Below are 22,994 nucleotides of genomic sequence, written 5' to 3' on the forward strand. Positions count from 1 at the left end.
TCTTCTTGCTAAGCAGGATGTGCTTTGATGTTTTATCTCCAAAGCGACAAAGGCACAGAAAGCAGATAGAGCGGGCTGAGGAGCCAAATCTACTGCGCTGAAGACGAGCAGCAGCGACAGGAAGAGGGGGTGGGAAGAAGCTGGAGAGAAGGAGACGGTGCACAATGCGGACCCTGACAAAGGGAGAGGCAGTAAGACGAAAACTGATGAGGGAAATTAAAACATTATCAAACAGGCAGTGAAACATGGAGCAGACCGGGAAGAAAGAGAGAGAGAGAGAGGAAGGGGTGAGCGAGAGGAGTCCGGCATGGCGCGGTGACGATGGCTAATGCAGCACACTGTGACGTCAACCTTGCAGCAGAGCTGAGCTCAACACTAGCAGGCTAATCTGTCCTCTGTGGCCTGCAATGAATTGCAGTGTTATAATTACAACACATGCGGGTAAAGCACCTGCCTCTCAAATGCCTCGCTTAGGCAATTGACCTCTTTCACTCTGCAGCCAATACTTCTGTTATACATCAACACAAGGATCAGGCATCACTAATTGTGCAAGTTTTGTTTTTCTGCTGCTCAGCAATGTCTCTTCTAATATCTATATTAGTTTTGATGAATTTAGTCATAAGCACAAGGGAGCCACGTTGATGAGGAGCAGTGATGTTATGTTTGAAACCTCATAATCGGGTGTTGATTCACAGTGATCAAAAAGGAAACATAGTGGTCGCTTGGAGATCTATCAAACCAGCACCCTGCTGATTTAACAGAGCTCCGTCTGACTGACCCCTTATGACAAAAGCTAATTTAAAATAATAAAAGTCTGGCAGCATTCTGGTAGGTGTTGTAACTTGTGCTAAGGACTGAGCTGCATGTTTCGTCTAAAGGCAGTCCGGCTGGTTCACCTTAACCGAGGGGCTAATCAGTCCAAGTTTTACTCATCAGGGTTTATTTCCAGCTGTCAGGATTGTCAATTCCTAGGACATTTTCTGTCACACCACTCCAAGTCCAACAGGTTTTTTTTGTTTGTTTGTTTTTTACTGTAACTTGTCATTTCAAGCTACTGCTGCATGAAAGTGGGAATGATGGTGCTGCACATGGTAGACAGATGAGAAGGGGAAATGTTTTGACTGCATTGTCTGATATTCTCTCTATCACTTAAGAAAAACACAAAGATGAAGTGAGATATAACTGCAGGTAATAGTTGCATTTAGAGAGATTGGATATCGATTGGTTTAATAAGGCGGTCTGCGTTTATCAGCAGCTGTTTTGTACTGACAAACAAAACAGTAAAGCATTTTCTTATCTCATTGAGTTTATACTTTATAAACAACAGGTTTTGTCACTTCCTGCTCGACCTGTAGTAGCCACAGCACAAACTATTACTTTAGTTTTTTTGCTACACTTAAATCCAAAATATCTATTGAGGAGCAAAAATGCTGCAAAAATGCCTCCGATATCCTTTTTCTGTACCAAAAATAAACAGACATGCATCAATTTTATGTATTCCCATTTAAAAAAAAAACTTTTAGGTCTAGAATACAATCAGTTATCTGTTTGCGGTACCAGTCTTTAGTGACGCAGTGTTAACATCATCGTGCCTTCCTGGTGTGACTCATTCTGTGTCAGAAGAAAAGTGGGTTTTAAACTAAATTATGCCCTAAGCATCCAAGTGAGTTCTGGTTATTTATTTATGTTTCAAGCTCAAAAATATCTCCATGTTTTGTATTGAATATTTAACGCCATGACGAAAAATAAGGCGCGTGTCTGCTTTTAAACTGCTGCAAACACCCACTACGGTGAGTAAGCCAAGAACTGCACTGAAAGCAGAGCGTCCGTTCATTATTAAAGAATGTCCACAGTGCTTTAAGTTCCCAGTGTCTCAGGTTTCTGTGGAAGGAGCTGTAGCGCTGCAGCAGAGCAGACGCTGCACGCAGCGTTACGAGAGCGGCGCGGACGAACAGGTGCTTCAGTTTAAGACTTCACACGCGGCCATCAAGAAGCCCCCACAAGGATCTGTTTTATACATGAGTACTAAGTGAACTCAATGGATAAGAATGTAAACATAAACAGGCTGGTGTGAATAAAAGTACTCTCCTGTCAAGAACACCAGACTCTTGTAGATTATGTGGGAACATGCAGGTCTGCACAAGAGGGACACATAATTGATGCCTCCTTAAGGAGAGAACAGGGCTAAGCTTCAAATGACTCGCTCTCTTTTACACACAACTTAGTTTAGAGGACAAATTCTTCACACTTGACCCCAAGAAAAGAATCCTATTTTCAGCCAAAGCTGTATATTAGGTGTTTGTTTGATTCCTGTTCATGCTGAGGTTAAAGGTTACTGTAACAAATAATAAATACAAGATGTTTCCATCTCTTAAAGCCGTAGTTGTCAAAGACAGAAGAGCATTGACCTTACTTCTAGTGGTATTTTTTTTTAAAGAACCATTGACATGGAGAACAAAAAACGAACTCTCCGTTATGATGATTAAAATGTTTTGCTTTTCAGCCAAGGTGTTGAGGGAATCTGTTTTTGTGATCTTTTAATGGCGTCTTTGCTTCTTTTGTCCTATTGGCTTAGCCAGACTGGGAATCCCCAAATACAAATGTGATCATGGTTTCACAAATAAGGTTTAGATAAACCACCATGTTGTTCTCAAAACTGGAGTTGTATTAAGACCAATCAGTCTACTTTGGTCTTGGCCCCAATCAGACTAGCTGCATGCTTCTGCATTTGGCGCCAACAAATCTATATCTATGCTAAGTAAAGACCCTAAAAAAGTTACTGCAGGTAAGATACTTACTGCTTAGAAGCTCTTAACAGAACCTCATTTTAGAAAATCGGAACTATCCCCTCATAGTCTTAAAAGTGATTTGTTATGCTTCCTTGAACAGGATATATCAGATATCAGGGCTGAACAAATCATGTTCATCACATTTTTTGCACATTCATAGATGTGAAATTTCATAATGAAATGTTTTGGGACCTCTTATTACTTTAAATCAAAATAAGTTGCAGCTGGCCACACCCCCAACTCAACGTTTACACTCACAACATGAAAATAGTTGCAATTAGATGCACAGTTAAACAACCGTACATCTTAGAAAAGCAGAAGTAGAGCCTCCTGCACAACCAGCATGAATGCAGTCATGTATCTGGATGGCAGGTCACCAACAAAACACTTGTCTTTTCCAACAGCCATTGTACAGAGATAAAACCAGCTGATCAAATGTCCTGGAGCTCAGCTTGGGTTGCTAGGTAACGGCACAGTGCCTGTCGATTGTTACTTGACAACAGGGACGTTTTTGAAAAGGAAATTTTTTTCCAGATATAACCTATAGCCTAAAAATTACTGAGAGTTGATTTTAAGCACTTGGGTTGTTTTTAGAAGCAGTCGAGACCCAATCGAAAGTATAAAAACACGCAAAATGTCACAGGCCCCCTTTAAAGATACTGTCACATTCAAATCTTTAGAACATGCTAAATTACAGTACTGTCTTCTGAAAGTAACATTGTCACCTTGATCAAAAGTTCTGTGCTAATCAGGAATTTGTTTTTACAAAATCAGTTTTCGTCATGTAAAGAAGTGCGGTGAAGAACACGAAGCTTCCCCTGTTTACGTGTGACCACTAACGCTACGCTCTATAAACAGTCCAGTGGACTCAGCTCATGTCAGTCATGTCAAGCAGTAGGTTTTGGAGCCTTGCATTACGAGTTATTTGCTTTTCATCTTCGGTTAACGCTGCTGCCTCCTTAATGGGGACACTCGGATCTTTCATCTAAAGTTTCATGACTTCAGGCCTCTTTAGTTTCAGTGCCTCTGCCCCGTGTTAGCAAAGCCCTGCCTGTCAAAACTGAAAGGCAGAAAACGTGCCTGATCAGCACCGGGGTGACCTGGAGGACGAGCTGCGGTTCCTCCTCCTGCTTCACACCAACCCTCAAACATCTTACAGTCCATTAAAATCCCATCATAACGCACAACAAACAAGTACTGTCATATTCACACGGTTGCAATGAACTCTTTAGGAAATGTTGCTGAAGTCAAGAGCCTCTGGAGGTATTCTAATGTAGAGCCTCTGAAATATGTAAAACTTGTTTGCCTGACTTTATCTCTCTCCACATTACATGCTGATGCCACTTGTCGGCCAAAGGAAAGGTTCCCCCAGACGCTGGCGCAAGTTAAGCAAGCAGGGATTTCTGTCCCCAACGCAACAAGCTAAAATTAGAACCGAGAAAGACTTTTCACTTTCCCCGGCTGTGCTGTCAGTCAGCGGCCTACACAGGATTCTGAGAATTTATGCGTTAGGTCAACGTTTAAATAAATGAAGCTCTGGTGCAGTGACCCTAAGAGGATTTGGAAAAATATCGGTACATGATGGTCCACCGGTGGATGTTCAGCAACTCTTCTTCCTTCAAGTACGGCTGACCGTTTTCAAAAAATAAACATCCTGACTACTAAAAATTAAACTGAATGCTTTGAATCATCGTTTCATACAGGATAAACTCTTATCATCCTGTTTTCTCTAAATGCAAATGATTTCAGCACATCTGTGAGATTGTTTTAATTATGATTTTCAGCCATTTACAAATGTGACGTAATATTTATTTTGAAAACAACTTCTCTTTTTCAAGCAGCAATGCCATCTGGATATTATTAATTATTCCAAACTCTCAGCCTGACATCCTCAGATATCTGAAGTCAGCCAAGCATTTGGTGAGCAAAAGCAAAAACAAAAAAAAGCATCACCTCACACAAATAAATATAGCCTCAATAGTGGAAAAAACAACTTTTAAATTAAGTTTTTATTGCCGTTTTGCATGGTTTTTAGGGGCCTCATTAAAACGTAATATTCAGCAAAATACTGTTTATGTCACAATGAATCCTAGTCATACAACCACTCATGAGGGAAAACATGGAGGACAATGGTGTGAGAATGCTTTTCTTCAACAAACCTCTGAAATAAAGTTATTAAAATCTACAAAAAACCTTCCAGCATAGCAAGAATGCTGAACACATAGCCAGAGCTCTAATGGGAAAGTTTTCATCAAAGTCCAGAACTAAATCCAATACAGGCAAGAGTTGAATTTAAGGGAATCCAATCAAATGTAGCTTCAGCTATTTTGCAAATGAGAGTGGATTAAAGTTTCAGTTCCTAGATGTGGTAGAGACGCAGTCAAAAGTTCTGCAGTTTTTTTGTTCTTTTTTTTGTTTACCGAGGAGCGCCTGAGTGAAAATACATTTCACACTTTTTCTTTTACATACAAGATAACCAAAAATGATCCACTACTTTGGCTTGGTCTATCAGATAAAATCATTACTAAACATAGGTTTGTGATTTTATTGTGACAAAGTTAGAAACGCTTAAAGAGTGTGAATACTTCTGTAAGGCTCTGCGGACAGTGCAAGCTTTCATACCTCTGAGTTGAAGCGTATTTGACAAACGTTGCAGGAGATTATCGGCCTCTTTGTTTTCACAATAGGCGGCCCGAAGGTGTGCGTCATCACAGCCTTCTGGACCGGGTCCATCTGAGGAGAGACGAGTCAGAGGTCGCATCAAACATTCAGCAGCACACGGCAAATTCAGACGGCGTCGTTCATCCCTCCTTTAGAGCACATAAAGCTTCCACTGAGGAAATGTGGACAGGAGTTGAAAGAGTGAAGGTGAACGACAGGGGAAGCTGCAGCAGAGGAGGAAAGCAGGTCTAACAGAGAGCTGGAGATCGATCAGTGATTTAACGTCAGCAATCTTTTTCATTCACATCAGAGTCAGAGAGCCCTGATTACAACCCCAACAGTTCTTGGTGATATTGATTAATGTACCAAACATTTAGTTTTCTTTTTTTTTTGTCAAAAACTCATTTTATTTGTATAGCAAATTTCAGCAAGGAAGCATTTCAAAGTGCTTTGCATCATAAAAATACAAAGATACAAATAGAGCACACAACACGTGTGAATTTTTGTAAAAAAAAAAAAATTCAAAATAAAATGCACCTTTGTGACTGAAATTATGAGAAAAGTGGATAAAAAGTGCAAAAAAATTAACAGTGGAATGAAGAAAACACCCACAGAAAATGTAAAGACATGCACGTTTTTTTAATACATTCCATATTTAAAACATTGTGCTATAACCTAAAATTAAAGTGTCTAACCCAGTCATTTCTAAATGAAGTGCATACATGTGGCCTGTTATTTTCATTGAAGGGTTTTCCTGCCATTCTTTTCCAGCCGACTCGTTTGAGCGCCCTGACCTGTTGGTGGGGTTTGAACAACCACAGATCTGGGTGTTGCCTTGGTTAAACAGCCAACAGTACATTGAGGTTTTACTCAGCCTATCATCTCCGGCTCACGCTGAATGCATGTTGCTATATTAGATCATTTGCACCATGGAGCCTCGGGCAGTTTCAGGAGCTCTGTAATTGGTCTGAAATCCTGAACGTTGGTTCAATAAACTGCAAATACCTTCAAGATATCTATAGAAGTAGTTGTGTTATTTATGGAAGGCTGTTAATTCGTGTAGCACATTTCAGCAGCAACTCAAAGTGATTCACAGGAGAAAAACATAAGAAGGAAAAATAAGAACAATGCTGTGGGACAGTAAAGGAAAATAGAGAGAAGTTACTACAGACAAAATTATTGACGTTCCAGTTATTATTAATCAAAGGCAAGGCTAAACAAAGGATTTAAAGGAATTCAGTGTTTAAACATTTTTGCAGTTTTCTGGAACTTTCTTTCAGATTAGAGGCACAGAGAAGCTGGATGCTGCTTCTCCGTGTTTGGTTCTGGATGCATAGCAGACCTGTTTGCTCTGTTTTTGCCCATTTTTCTCTGGGCCAAACTCAATCAGACTGAACATTGAGCATCCATGAATAGTAATTTTACAAGACTATTCGTTCAAGTGTTTATCCAAACAACAGGCTGCTGCCTGTTCCACTGTGGGGACGAAGCAACCATGTCCATCTGCACCAAAGAGTCAAATTCACTCTAAGAAACTGCTGCTGCATTCATGTTTTTAATTCAGGTTTAGTAGCTGCGAGCGCGGAACAATGACACACATACTCTGTTTCTTACTTTTGTCCACAGTCTGATTGATGTTTCCCGCATTGCATCTCCTCGCTGCACTTCTTTGGCCACCTGTTCTCGTCAGGTTTTCCATCTGTGCACCTGTCCCCACTGTTACGACCTCATTAACTTATTTTATCTACTCCTTGTCTCCTCTTTCACTCTCTCATACACTGGAGCTTTTGTTGCACCTGCACTCTGTCCTGTTCGCTTTGTGTCGCATTTTTCACTATGAGGCGCTTGGATTGGTTGACATTACTTAGTTTTAATTGTTGTAAATCCTAAATTAAATAAGATTGAACTCATTTACTGCATTGGCGCATTAAAGATTTAGTCATCTTCAGTCTGCTCTTCAGGTAACGATCCTGACTTCTGGCATTTTACCTTATTCTCTTCTTTGATCTCTTTAGGAAAAACTCTAGAGTAATTCAGTTTGTGAGATCATCAAAAAATGTCACAGTTTAGGATTAGATTTTTATTGTGTCATCTTGAGATTAGTTGCTTTCTCATTGAAGTAATGAAACTCATTTTGTGAGGATGACATAATAAAGTCAGTTTCCCCTTTATAAGAAGCTAAAATAAGAGTATTTAGTTCCATTCATCTGTGTGTTTTTTAATGACAGTTTAAGTTTATTTCTACATCACAGACAAATCAAAATAAATTACATTCTGTCAAAGTAACGACGGTATGATTCAAGCAGAAAATATGAAGTTAAGAAACATTCTTTATTGATCAGTGCATTAATGTTAAAGATCATGAGCAAGTGTCGTAAAATTGATAATTAACAGTAGGCCTGTGTAATTTTATCGATTCTATGATATTTATTGATATTTAAGTATCGATTTTTTATCTGCGAGTATTGATACATTAAGTCCTATTTTCAGTTTTATGTCAAATCCACATGAATTAAATGACAACTATCACACATGACATTTTTTACCCAGTTGCACATGTAGATTAAAAATGACATGTAACAAAACAGTTACAATTAATTTAATAATGTAATAGATAAGTTACATTATTAAATATAGGTGAATAAGACAAAAATGTTCCTTTTCTGCATAATCAGATACACAAAACCACACAATTAACATTTGAACAAAACATTTATTACACCATCAGTTCAATTAATTTAATCCAAGTCTATGAAACAGCCGCAAAATGTCACCAAAATCACTCCGTCCCTCTAAAATCTTTCAGAAAATCCTAAAAATATATCTAATTGTTTAATTTGCTGAATATTGTGATATATATCGTATCGTGAACATAATTTCATATGTCGTCTTGTATCGTGAGATTAGTGTATCGCTGCAGCCCTAATGAACAATAAAACTGGTAAATCGTTTTTATGAAATTTGTAATAAATTGTTTTTTTTGTCTTAAGTTAATTTGATACAATTGTTTTGAGACTGCAGACTTTCCAGCTAATGATTTCAAAAAGAAGAGAAAAACTTTACGTTTGCCTCCATACAAACACCAAGTATTCTCTGTAACCTCTAAAGCCAAACCTCAGGCTAGATGTTACGTTTTAAATATGTAGCTGAGGACGGCAAAATCATAGACTTTGCATATTTTCCCAGCACAAAGAGAAAATGACTTGAATTAAGGCACTTTGACGCTAGTGGTCACCCTAAATGTCGTCAACGAAGCAGGATGAATCACAAAGCTTTGCAGGGGTCGCTCTGTCGGAGTGCATGCAGATGAGAACACTGATATTGTGTTTATGCATCTCTGTTTGCGACCAGCTTGACCTTCACATGAAACCCAATCTGGAAATGAAAAGGAGCCGCAGAAAACGCTGACTGCGGAGAACACAGCCTGTGCCTCTTATTCGATTGATTAGCTGTAACTCATTTTATTGCAGCAAACCACTCGGCTGTGCTTCTTTTCAATCACGCTGAAACCGGCTGTGCTGAATAGAAAAACAGCTGTCACCCCCATCATTTCAGATGACACAATGTACAACAAGATAAGATGGGCTTTATTGTCCCGCTGGGAAAAACCCGCCTTGGTATAAATAAAACACAAACACAAACAATGCACTAAACTGTAAATTGTGCAACCACCTCTAGGACGTTTGCCCTGCAGAGCAAGTGAAGAGTTAATGACACAAACAGACGGGGACAGACTCACTGTACATATTTTAACCTAAGTGCAAAGGGACAAGGGAATGCTTGAAGCAATTACTGCGTCTCTGGGGAGCCTTTTACTGCGGGCCCGAAGCATGAATCTCATACTCTGAATTGAACCACATGGCTAGGAACTAATATTATTCCATAAACTTGTCTAATTATGGCTTATGAAAAAAATGACCTAAAGTCTGGAACATTGGCAAAGTTACAAGTTAGTGTTTTGGGGATCTGTGTAAGTCAGGTGACCTCAGCCAGCAAATCTCTCTAAGTCTGACTTTTTGGTTGCTAGGAGTGAGATGGTATTTCTAAGGCGTCGTTGGTTCAGCCTATAATGATGTGAAGCTGAGAGCTTTCAGCTGCTGTGTCTACGTTGAGTCTCTTGAAGACAGGAAGGATTTCTTCAGCCCAAATATGTGACAAAGTTGGGTAATATCAATTATTAGACTGGATTATAAACCTAAAACCTATAAACCTCATTGTTGCCTTCTCGGGCATCTAAAATCCAGTATTCTTCACTTCTTGTTATACATGTATATATTTCAACATATGTCTGTCAGTAACATAGAGATTTATTGAGTATTTCTGTGTCAATACATGACCACAGAAAATCAGAGACACCAAATTAATGTTTCCATAACATCAGCATTTCCTCCAACTTGCTGCAGAAATAACAGAGGATGTTCTTTTAGGTTATTGTTGAAGGGCGTAAATGATGCTAGAGTCAGGTTTTGTCTGAATTGTACTCTGGTTCAGGTTTTACAGAATCTTCGATCAATGTAGAATAGTTCATTCAGGTCTTTATGCTGCAGTCTAAGCTGATGTAAAATAAGAAGGGATAATTCTCCTTTTTGTCTCCACACTTTGTAAAAAACCTCTGTTCAGTCTAGAAAACTCCAGTTCACTCTAAATGTTTCAGATGTTGAACTGGAGATGCTCCAAAATGCCACATTCCTTCAAAAAGAGACCTTTACTTTATCACTGAGACCAACTTTACTGTCATGATATCTGAACTGTACAACCTAATATTCTCAGCATAAAAGCTATATATGGTGCATCTCATTGGACTCAGAAACGTGATAGTAGAGCTGACAACATAGAAGCTGCTGGTTGTCCTACTGGGAACCTTTGCAGCCTGGAGTTCAGCATGGCTGCCACGGACATAAAACAGTGAAAGCTGCAGGTATTTAGTAGCTTCTGATGGTTTGTGTCTCATTTAACCAGAGGTAGATATAGTAATGCACCATCCCTATTTGTGAATGAATTCCTCGAGTGTTTAAAATCGTAAAATAGTGAAAGTTGCGTTATTTTGAACTTAGTTAGCGCTACAACAATTAGCATCTCCCAGTGGTTTTTCAACATGTTGAACTCTTAATGTCATTCCCAAATCTAAGGCTTGCATTACAATTTTTAATAAAGCAAATGAAAAGGTGTGTGCTGTGAAATGAACATTTAAATTCATGATAGGCGTTTCTGCTTCCCTTTAATGAATGGAATGACGCTCTGGTGGAGAGCCATAAGTCAAAATATCAAAACTGACACCAAATTTGATTTGACGTATTTAAACAGGTATTTAAACAAGAGCATCTGGGTTTTGTTTGCATTATTGGTATCTCTTTTTTACAGCTCTGGAAAACCACTTAAAATGATCAGTTCTCTGATGTCACTTTTTATATGATGTTTGAGTAAAATGAACTTTGCTCTTTTATTCTATGAACTACTGACAGCATGTCTCTGAACTTCTTAGCAAAAACGTAGCTCAGAAAACAAGAATTGGTCAAAACAACTAAAACAATGCAGTGCTTTCAAACCTCAAATAATGCAAAGAAAACAAGTTCATGCTTATTTAGAAACAAGAGAACTAAAGTTTTAACTGAGGAAGAGCTCAGAAATCAACATTTGGAGGAATAACCAGGAGGTTTTCAATGGGGTTCAGTGCAGTGGGCTCTTAAGTTTTAACGAAACTGCTTATGGACAAAAAGTCTGAATAAATGGTTTTAAAATGCTTGTCTTGTTCTGTGCTTGTCTCTGAACTGGTGTTCAGATTTTCTTCATAAAAACACGATTACATTCAGTCTGCAGTAGAGCTGATGAGAACTGAGCCTTTAATAAAACAAACTCAAATTATTCTCAAATTATTTGTAGTAGGCGACCAGCAGCATAGTGTTAATTGGGTGGTTTATTGTTTTATCTCATAGTCTCCCAATAGCAATTTGTGTGTTTTCCTCTATAAATATTGCTAAAGCAATTTCTATTTTGATTAAAAGTACCAGAAGTTGTTCCTGTCCATTTTTATTAACATCCAAACTTTAAATTCTCGTCCATTCTCGCCTTTTGAGCTAAATGGTAGTGATTCAAAGACACATCGCTGTGTCCACATGCTGGTGTGTGAGAACTCACGGCGTTAAAGTTGTGGAAGAGGCCGATGCTGGCCGGATGAGGCGACTCCAGGGGAAACTGGAGGAAAGGCTTCATGTCCAGAGGCGGCGGGAGGACAGGTGGGTTCCTGAGGAAGGCAGGGACCGGCGCCGGTCGGTTTACACTTCCTGTTGTAGATAGAAAAGAAAGCAAAACATTGCATGCTTAGATGATGTAAATCAATACATCTAAGCCCCTTTATATCACCACGGAAACAGAAAACAAGATTATGGAAAAGTACTTTTGTTTATTTTCTGTCTAAATCATCCAGCCTGGCTTTCAATAATTGTTTCCAAAAGAAACTTTTGTCACACAAGCAAAAATCATCAAGTCAAAAGGACTCATGGACCAACAATAAAAAAAATCACAAATTACAGCATTATTGTTATTTTTTTGTATTCATCACAGATCCAAAGGACTTTGCTGCATTAAAAGAAATGCATGTAGTTTTCTAATTTTGTTTAAACTTAATTGAACGTATTTAATCTCTGGTATATCAATGCGGTTTGGGTCACTTTTCTTTCAAAGAACTTGCTTCATTTAGCCAAATTTAATAAATCAAGTACAAGGCGATTTGGGTGCAGAGGTCGGCTTTTCAGTAAAACTCTGTAGATAAATGTGCTGTAAAAGTTTCATTGTAAAAATATGAATATTTTGTGTTATTCATAGCATTTTCCACTGTAAAGAAACTGTGTTGGTAATAATTTTACCCTGATTAAAAACAAAACGTTTAATAAACAAATCTGTATCATTGTTGAATTGCAGTAGGGGGCGGCACAGAGAAATTAGTCCAAGGGCCACAAATGGCCCCCAGACCAAAGTTTGAATTAAGCTTTATTGACTGATGCTGAATGCAAAACAACTCAGAACTCATTTGTTTTTCTCCTTCGGTGTTTAAAATGGAGTGGGTTTGCTCTAAACCCACTCCATCATCTTCTCCACCTCTTCCCACCCTCACCTCTCCTCTCCTCGCTTCTTGCTCACTTTACTCTCAGTAGCTCAGTGGCAGTGAACGCTGCTCTTGAGGAGTCTGCTGTGACGGGCAGGAGGGCTAAGCTCCTTAAGCCTCGCAGCTGGGCCGCTGCAGATATCAGTCTATACTCAAATTCTCTCTCTCTCCTTCTCTCCAAGCTCTGTTTTCTGTTTCCATTTCATGGTCGCTTACTCCACCTGCCTCTGGCTCCCTTGTTCGCCCTCTCAGCCCAGCACCGATTCTTGTGTTTTGTTCATCTACATTTTTCACAGTTGTTCTAATGTTTCTTTTCTGGATTTTGTAGATAATCGGTCAAAGAACTCGGTGTAACGTTTTCTGTGGTCATTATAGACAGTCAGCATTGCTTAATTCTGCCATTTTATGATGAATACTCAACATTTTGTGTTCAGAAAAGCTGGAAATGTTGATGACAAAAGAGGATGCTCCTTGTTTCGGCAACAATAAAGACTTGCAGGAATTGGAGGGGAAACCCTGCTTGTGGTGATGCCGTTTTGTGTCTCAACCTGCTTCCATTTTCTTCCAATGTATGTAACCATTGCAAATTATTTTATTTCTACTGGTGGTTCGGATATTGATAAGCTATGATCATAAACCATCATTGAAATGAATATAGAGCTCATTTCTAATTTATTAGTTATTGGATATTTGTGTTGCATCTCATTTTTAGTTGATATTAAACATCCCTGATGCAGGAATGAATTGGTGCCAAAACTACTAAAGTCTGAAATCTGAAATGTTCAGTCGCCTAATTGACCAAAGTGCTTCACAAAGCAATTTGTGGATTTTTCTGTGGAACAAAATGATCAAATTTACACCCATCATTTTTTTACGTGGCCCTCTTGTCTAGAGGGCCACGTAACATTTGAGCAACATTTGTGTGCTTCAAAATTCATTTTATCAATCAAATCAAAGTCTAATTTGCTGCCAAGTATTCATCAGATGCAGAGATAACAATTCATTTGTATGTTAACAGTTTGTTAATGGGTCATTTTATCATCTGGTCCTTTGAGGATTCATGATCTTCTTATGAACCAAAATGAAAATGAGTTTGACAATCCGCTGTAAATGCTCAAACTCAGGAAGGGAACATCCCTGTTTGACTGTGCAATAAATCAGGATGTTAGGAAACATTTGTACTAGGAGCTTTGAGCATAACGGGGAAATAAAATACAAAATTCAAAGCGTCTGGGATCATGTAGGCAAAAGGTTAGACGTCACCACGTTCCCAGAAAGGGACATCTTTTTTTTGCATATAAAAGCGCGGCGTGACTTTATATGCAATAATAACTAATGTTACAGGCATTTTTACAGAGTAATAACTCCTGAACTTTGACAAATCTGTTCAGATCTGCAGAACCAGAAATGCCAGCAGGTGGATCAATACCAGCGATGGATGTTGACAGGCTTAAGTAAAGTGTGAGAGTAACACATTATTCTGTGGAGTGTGGCAGATTTAATATGTAATATTCAGCCTGACGCAGGGCAATTTAATAGTGTCCAGCTTCTATCAGTCTGTGTGTCCCTCACTCTGCTGTCCATAACTGGGACCTTACCTTTTAAAAATACTACACACGCAGTTCGATCATTGTCAGCAGGGATGGCAGATTACTTTTGGCCTTTTTAACATTTGTACAAATGTGCCTTTTTTCGAAATGGAGTGACACACAACATGCAACTTAAAAGTTAACGCAAGATCTGAAGTTAAGTGTTCTGATTAAACTAAATTTAAGAGTAAAAGTGTGAAGCCTGGAAGCCTGAGATCGTCATCCAAACTGTGAAGTCAGTCAGTCTCATTCTGTCTCAACATCTCAAGACATTAATGTAATCCCAGCTACCCTAAAATGAGAAAGTTTAGTCTTTTTTAATGTTGTGTCTCTTCTTACTGAGTATGCACAGGTACATCTCAAATACTTTTAAAAGATGTATTTTAGTCAAATATTTCAGATAACGAAGCACACAAATACAGTTTGATGGTAATGAGCCAACAGATGATAAAAACCCAACATTCAGTGTGTCAGAAAATTAAAATATTGTGAAAGAGAAACATTTTGTGTCACACCCTCATCAGCAAATTATGTCAAAGGTTTCCTGAGCCTCTAAATGGTCCCTCAGTCTGGGTCAGCAGGACACCACCATGGTTGAAGACAGCGTGGTTTGAAAGATGTCCATAAGGCAGGAACTGACAGCCTCCACATCACATAAATCACAAAAGGTCAGAGCTAATGCAGGTGCTGTATCCAAACATATTCTTAGAAAGTTGAGTGGAAGGAAAAAGTGCACAGGGATAATCATTCCTAAAGTCAAATCACTCCTGAACCAGAAACAACATTATAAGCATCTTAACCATTACAAGACATGATATTGTTGAAATATTTTTCTCAATGTGTGATGAATTTATTTAATACATGAATTTCACTCTCTGAAATGAGTGAAAAAAATATTGAATTATTTTTGAGATATACATCTGTAAGTATCTCTTTTTAGCACATTTTCTAATTTTGAGCATAAATAGGATATTTTGTATGTACCTAAAACAGAACTTCCCAAAATGTTGTCCTCAATATGTTTTGCTCAGCAGAATGTGGAAATCTGCAGTCGACTGTGTTTAGATCAGCTTGCAGCGCGTTTAAAACAGCAGCTCACCCAGGTGGTCGTTTAATCTAAACTGTATTCAGGCGGTTCGTCTGTAATGTTTCAGCTGTGAGGTTTAATACCGACATCATCACTGTTTCCCTTCGGGTTAATGAAGCTTATTCCTGACATGCTTCTGGTAAATCTGAAGCTCATTTTACGCTACATTACAAGTGAAAGGTCACAGCCCGTCTTCTATTATAAATCTATATTTAAGATGCAGACACTTGCACTGGAGGGAGGTTCTTTACAGTTCTGCACCATCGCAGAGCCGCTCGGTTTGGTGTGTGTGCGAGCGTGGCAGCGCCGTCCCCCCCTGACCTACCCTCCTTCTGAGTGATTTACAATGACATCAGATAAGCGAAACGGCGTGACTCTTCAGCAGCAAACACGCCGGGAGGGGTGGGAGCATTGATTGGACACATTCTGAGGAGCGTTAAAGTGTTAAAGAGCTGCCAAACTCAATAAATCCAGGCACCACTATCCACGGCTCCTTCACTACACGAAAACGAATGCCATCTCACCGACTTTCCCTTTTCTAATGCAAATGTTTGGGTGATAAAAAGATCAATGCCCGTGTAATGGCTTATTGAATTTTTTTGTGAGTTGTGATCAAAGGGTGTTTGGTCAGAAATGAAGAGAAAACTAAAGATAAACAGATTTTTTTTTTTTCAGTTTCCCAAGCTACATTGCATTGCAGACACACACACACACAATCCATTGGATGTGACTAAGGCCTCCTAAATTGGCAATTCATTTAGCCAATTTAGCTTTAATGATCATAGAGGTAACGCCAATGCCAGAGACGTCCTCGGAGCCTTTCTGCATTCCCTGGCTGCGTCCGTCTCCCTGCTGTACGACGGCTTCAGGATGGACCGCCGACAGAACTACCGAAATAAAATTCAAGTCAGAAACATGGCGGACTTTGCTCCAAAAAAAAAAAAAAGAAAAAAAAAAAAAGAAGAAAAACAGAAAAGATTTTAAGCCACGTTTGGTTACAGGCCTGTCAGCTCGACGATGGCAGCAGAGGCACATCTGCATCTAAATGGCCTGCTGTGCAAAGATGACTCTGAAATGAGAGTCTGCGGTGGATTAGCCTCCCCCCCCTACAAAATGCCCCGCTTACTGTCACTGCGGCAGGGTGGGAGTGAGTCTGTTAACCAGAAACCCACGTGACGACTCTGTTTGTCTTCCCAAAACGGTTTCATGAAGGAAAATAATGAACAATTGAGCAAAAAGAGTTGATTGCACATTTTGGTGGCAGATGGCATCATTTGTATGTTTGTGATTTACGACTCTTGATTCTAGTTTTGCTGCAGCAGTGCTGAGCTGTTCGTCGACGCACTTTGACAGCTGACATTTATAACCCCCTCGTGAGCAAATCAAGTGCTCCGAACTGTTTGTCACACAAACCCGCTTCTAGTGCGAGGTACAAATGCAGTGCAGCTGTGTTTGAGGCTCCTAACCTTTCGCGGTGGAGGATGGTTCTTTCTTAATGTCGCTTGCTGCTGCAACTGCGAAGGACTGAGCATGAAATCCAATTTACTGCAGCTCAGCTTATACCCTCAAGTCAGAGGCAGCTATTTCAACCTAGGCGGGGGATGGACGGCCGTGTGTCGGCTCTCTGCACACAGACACACACACACACACACACACCACACACACACACACACACACACAAACCTCTGGAATGTGAATGAAGCTGGGTGCTTTAGAAAGAGTAACTTATGCGCTTTGGGGTGATAAATGTTGAGTTTTGTTCTGTGTGAGATCGAGAGGCGGCGAGGAAAGGACAGAGTGAAGATGGGAGCCGAGTGCCGGTGAAGGAGAAAGCGCTTGATTCCAGACTGCACTTTGTTTTAATGATAGATGCTCTGCACTCCAGCAGCCCAACTTAAATGCCGGCTCCCAGAGAACTCGCTCCAGTCGTCCTTCTCTGGAAATGTGTGCGTGTGCTCACAAGATTAGCCAGTCCATTTTCCAGTCGACTTTCTGATTTTATGCAAAATTGGTAATTAAAGAAATGTTTCTATTTGGCCCCGAAGGCTTTTAGCACCGCTCTCATCATCATTTCTAGATTGTCTTGTTCTTAATATTCCTCCGCGTCTTTTTATTTATTTTTTATTAATTCTTTTTTTTTTTTTTATCGTTTTCTTGTTCTGAAGCATCATTAGGTTGTAAAAACCGGTCATTCAGAACCTGCAGATGAAAAGCAGGAGCTGGTTGAGACATAATAACGGTATGTTGAGTGGCTGGAATCAACCGAGCGAGAAAAAGAGGTCTGGACGCGGAGGGGGAGATGAGGTGGAACGAGCGGGAAAGCATGCGAAGAGAGAGAGAGAGAGAGAGAGAGAGAGAGAGAGCCGCATATTTCGAGGTGAGTCCAAGGTTAGCGGCGCAGGTAAAGCAGGCTGTTAACCTGCAGGTTAATGTACAGAACGGACGCCAGCTGCCTTGAAGGCAGTCCCAGTCCCCGGTGCGTCTTTTTAAAGAACAACATGCAGCGCTGTCGAAGCGGAGAAAGCTGTCCAGTCAACACCTCTGTCTAACCTTTGTCATGTCCACTACACAATGTCATGCATGAACTACTTTGTTTCATGTTGGCTTTGTTCCTCGTGGGCAGATCTGATTTCATATTTCCACTAACGGTGACGTAAACAACCTTTACCACTCTTACAGATTTCTCTTGTTTCTGGACTTAAATATCTTAGATTACATTTTTAATGCCTAACTCTAACCTGAGTGAATACGGAAGGCAGTTTTCAAACTGTGACTGAATTTATTACAGGGAAGAAGTTATTCAAACCTACCAGCTAGGAAAGGTTAATTGCCTTCCTGGTTGAATCATGAATTAATTTTGAATAACATCCACTCCTTTTAGCCGAGTTCAATTCCTCTTACCACACCAAAGAGCCGCCTGACTTTAACCTTTAAACAATGACTGAAACAGAATTTGTCTGAGGAAATACAGTGACCTAAACTATCACAGCCTGCTCTGATCTCGAGAAATTAGTAGCAGACTAGGAACATCTGCTACTAATAATGTTGCCGAAAGGTTACAAAACCTTTTTAAGGCTTTGAGATTGAACCAAATGATCAAGAAAGACGTAATGAACAAAGTTTACCGAAGGAAATTCTTCGTCTTTCTTATGTGAAATTTGAAACTGCTAAATGCAGAGCTGATTGATTTATTTGGGACTAAAATGTTTTTTAAACATTTTTTAAAATGGGCTTTTTATCCAGCTTTTGTCCTTTAAGTTTATTGATTTTCGTCCTTCATAGCAAATTATTATTACAAACAATTTACATACAAATAAATAAGCACCTAGAAGATACAGTCTGATCTAAACTTGTTGCAGGTGATTATGGTTTAGTTGATGGAGTAGTTTTCTGACAATCGAAAGGTTGTGAGTTTGATTCTTGTTCAACAAAACAGCAGGTTTCTCAAACCTTTGACTCAAATCAAAATGAGTTCAAGAGAAGATTTCTATTCTTTTTCATCTTATTCTGTAAAATCTGCATCCATAAATTCTTCATCTAGCTGTCAATCTGTTGAGTCTACAACATTTAAAGTGTATTTAAAGGCAGATCTCCACAGAAAGGCCTTAAATTCAAAGCCAACTCTAAAAATGGACTTCACGAGGAAAGAGAAACCACTGAGAATTGGAGTCTGGAAACTGAAGCCACTTTGACATTAAATGAGTTGGAACCTTGAACACTTTTAGAGGTCAGGTATAAGTTCAGAACATTTATTATATTTTGGTAAATATGCCGACCAGCCATTAAGTGGTGCGCTTGGCAGAAACCGGTCCTCCTGGATCGCCTGGAGCATCGAACCGTTTTGTCAGAAAACACTTAATGAAGGTCGCCAAAAATAGACGAGGCCTCATAGACGCGTTAGGACGCTTTTCTGCCTTTTGATGGACTTTGTCAGAGGTCGTATTTTGTCTAGCTGGAGGCTGTGTGATTGTGTGTGGTTTCCCAATCGTTCCAAGATCATTGTGAAACCTACGTCCTCCAAATTCCTGGCATTCCCACCGCAGTACCGCCTGTGCACCGAATTATATGAAAACCAACCATTCTTTCTGCATGCTTAATTTTCCTCTAGTGGAGTATACTTGGTGCTAATGTTGGTGGTGAATAATGAGTTTAAAGGAGGGAAGGGACCCATATCAAATTATATTTAATGGCCTCATAAGACCTTCAGCCATCTGTGTTTATTGTAGTAATGCAGCGTTTTAATTGCATCAGTTTTACTGAGCTCAAGTTGATGGCTTGAACATAAAAAGGGCTCGGGTTCGTCTGCCATTCCGACATCTTAAAAATGCTGAAACGCCCGGAATCTGGGACGGATTTACTTCTCGGATTTTTACGTAAAGTTTTGCAGGTTAAAGCAAACAGGCGCATCTTTTGTCACGCAGCCACGTCGAGCAGAAAGAGGATCACCAAGAGCTCCGCCGTGTCAACACAACAACCAGCACTGCATTATTGCTTCTTTTGTCAAACAACCCGCACACCTGCTGGGAACAGCAGGGCAGCACTTATCTGTAGATGTGAACCTATAGAAACCGGGGAGTGTAAGCTGGAGAGGTTATACAAGACCGATGCACACAAAAGAAACCGTGTGCAAAAAGAGCAAACAGTGGCCTTGGATAAACAGAGAGCACACAATAGCAATAAGCAAACCAGTAAATATATATTTTACTGGAGTGTATTTTTAAAGCTGACCACAAATATATTTTGAGCAAAAAGTTTTGAAGCGAGACAAAAGGCTTTGCATACTTTCTATCTAAAAAATGTCAACACTGGTGTCCTCCAGCTACCTTTAACATCCAGACGAGTCAAGACTTGTCGTCTTCAGACATGTCTAAATGTTCAGGCAGTTAAGTGAATAAATAAAATCTTCATGACAATTTTCTCAGCTGTCGTGCTTGCGTTTGCAAATATAAAACATTCATTTTGCACCACTTGTACTCGAATATTCAGAAGTGACTCAATCCATATGAACTCTGGTCCTAAAAGCGATAAATAAAGGTGGAGGATTCCCTCCTGGCTCCAGCAGAGTCGCACCAGCAGCTTTTTTTTTTTCTTGCTGTTTTTACAGGTGTGTAAACATGGCGCCACGTGACACCTTGTCATAGTCGGCTTACAAAAAAGGATGTTGACAAGCGTTTTGGCAGTGACAACACAGCGACAGGGTGAACGTGAGAAAACGATCAGCTTCTTCACCCAAAGTCGTTTTCACATCCATTTATCCACAAGCCTAACTGCTTTGCACATTTTTCTTTAAATGGTTAAAAAAAATTGCAATTTGTTGTAATAAATTTAAATTTAAAAGCAAACAAATCCCTTTCTCTAATTTCCAGCTGATTTCTTGTACTTGACCTTGAAATCACACTCTTTCTAGAAAATAAGGAAAGCAGACGAGAGGAGAGCAAAATAAGAGTGAATCTAATGTGACAGGAGATGTGCATAAAAAAATTACATCCCTAACACTTTCTTTGAAACAATCCAGCCAGCCATCGTTTCCACGCCGTTTTATTCAGGAGCGTTGGTGCTCGGTATGCTGCAGTTCCGGCTGTGTGTTTAGTTTTGGGTTGTTCTTGTTGGAAAACTCCACCCCAGATTTAACTTTTCTGCAGCTTCTTACAAGTTTTATTCCAGTGTCCACAAGTTTCTTGCGTCCTCTACCCGGCTTGCCTCAAACTGCAGAAAGGCTTTCCTATTGCTTTTCTTTAAAAAAAATAATTTCTTTCTTGCCAGTCTTTTGTGAAGCCAGTTCCTGTTTAGTGACATGAACATCTCCAAAACTTCATCCTCAAGCTTTTGTGTGTTCACGTTTTCTAGCCCAATCCTTTGGGCTTAACAGTTCAGCGGCATGTAAACTGAGATCAAATGACGTCATTTTTATGTACTAACGAGGTAACAGATAGGTAAGAGGCTGCTCTAGATTTAGATTTGCGGTATCAGAATTGGTGTAGGATTATGTTACCTGTATGTCGTCTGCATGTTTGGCATTTTGATTTGACCTTCCCTTATCTGACGTATTTGACCAGCTTGTCACGGTTTGCACAAATTTCAAGCTTCCCAGACGCCTGAAATGTTCACCGGTTTGTCAGACATGCAGAGCGACGGGCGCATTTCTCCAATTCAAATGTCAATACTTTTCACCCTTCGTTGCATCGCCCTGGTCTAAAGGTCACCCTGTTTGTCAGGGACAACGTGTACCTGCGATTTATTCAGGGGACATTTACGAGACGAGGACTTATTTGTTTGAAATGCATGTGTGTCTGTGCGCCGGTTGTAAATAAACAAACACAAGGAAACATATTTTATGCAATCTGTGATGTGTTAATGTCTATGTGTGTGTATGAGAGAGAGAGAGAGAGAGAGAGAGAGAGACACACTGGTTCAGCAAACCGTGATGCAAGCAGCGAAGTTTCACATACTGCTGAGTGAGGTCTTTGCATCAGACTGGAGGAAGCTTCGGCTCACTTTTAAATAAATAAAAACCCATGGGTCTGAAATATTCATCATAAAAAAAATCACACGAGTTACTAAACTGAGCTCCACTCGTCTTTGCATCAAGGGAGCCAGCTTCGGCACAAATTTCCCAGTCTCAACCTTTTTCATATTTTCCTTTCATCAAAGCAATAGATGGATGAGGAAGGATTAGCGGAACGCAAGGAATGATAAAACGGCGGCGTGGAGAGAGGCGCTCATCCCTCCATCTTTGCAGTCAATGTCATTGATGCTATTTTGGTGCCTGCGTCTAACTCTAAAAGGAAAATAATACGGTGCGCGGACTTCCACCTACCCACGTTGTCAGGTTCACGAGTTTGTCTGTTCAGTGTTTATAATACACGCAGAGTTAAAGCCTCCGCACCGGGAAGGGGATTACCGCGAGCTGGAGCTTAAAGCCAGATCACAGGAAGACCCGAGTGGGGCTGAGAATAAAGCAAATATTTAGTCAGCGAACACCTACGCGGAACAAGGTCACTGCAGTTAATCAAATTTACTGAGAAGCTGCACGTTGGACTCATTATTACTATTATTATGATTATTAATACACTGACAAGATGAGACGTTTAAAGTGAACGGCTCCACTGTGATCACAATGATATGGATTATAAATTAGAGATACTACTGGTTCACACTGAATGCTGTCGATGCAATAAAGAGGACAATCATGATTAACTCTGTTACACAAAACCCAACTTGTCTGCATTCATATGTGTATAATGTTAAATTGCTTCCCTCTTTATCGCAAGTTATATTTTCATGTTTCCATGTGTAGACAGTGAATGTAAAAGTTTACGTAACCCTGTAGAAATACCAGGTTTTGTGATGCATCAAACCAAAATCAGCCAATAAAGTGACTATAATTGAACATAAATGTGTTGCTGAGAAAAATGGGAAAAATAAAAGCTGCAATCACCTGGTTGCCTAAGCTAACACTTGGATTAAACCAATTTTAGATCAACTTTCAGCTGTCCTAAGGCGATTTCCCCAACATTTTCTCATTTGCATCCTTTACTTATTTTGAAAAATGTGACTTTTTTTTAAGTTTGCATCATGTTATAGTGAAGTGTTGTTTTGATTCCTTCTTGCATGTTTGAGGAATCCTTGTATCTCCCAGACCAACTTGGGATGAGAGTTTAAAACACTGATTAAAGCCATCTTGTGTAATAATAATTATGTAAAATATTCAGAAAATATATTCAAGGAACCCAAGAATTATTTTGGATGTGGGAGTTAGTAAATGT

At 39.6% G+C, this 22,994-nt stretch overlaps 1 protein-coding gene across 1 annotated transcript in view; it reads right to left on the reverse strand.

The window, feature by feature from the left end:
* Positions 1-22,994, reverse strand: part of LOC103465378 (zinc finger protein 385A-like) — a 41,766-nt gene that overhangs the window by 9,734 nt on the left and 9,038 nt on the right. The window contains exons 2-3 of the mRNA XM_008410136.3: positions 11,586-11,731; positions 5,412-5,522 (exon numbers count right to left, since the gene is read on the reverse strand). Of these exons, the coding sequence (XP_008408358.1) occupies positions 5,412-5,522; positions 11,586-11,731 (257 nt within the window). The remainder of the gene's footprint in view (positions 1-5,411; positions 5,523-11,585; positions 11,732-22,994) is intronic.

This window comes from Poecilia reticulata, chromosome 5 (assembly GCF_904066995.2).
Source record: "Poecilia reticulata chromosome 5, P_reticulata-male-v2, whole genome shotgun sequence".
NCBI lineage: Eukaryota > Metazoa > Chordata > Actinopteri > Cyprinodontiformes > Poeciliidae > Poecilia > Poecilia reticulata.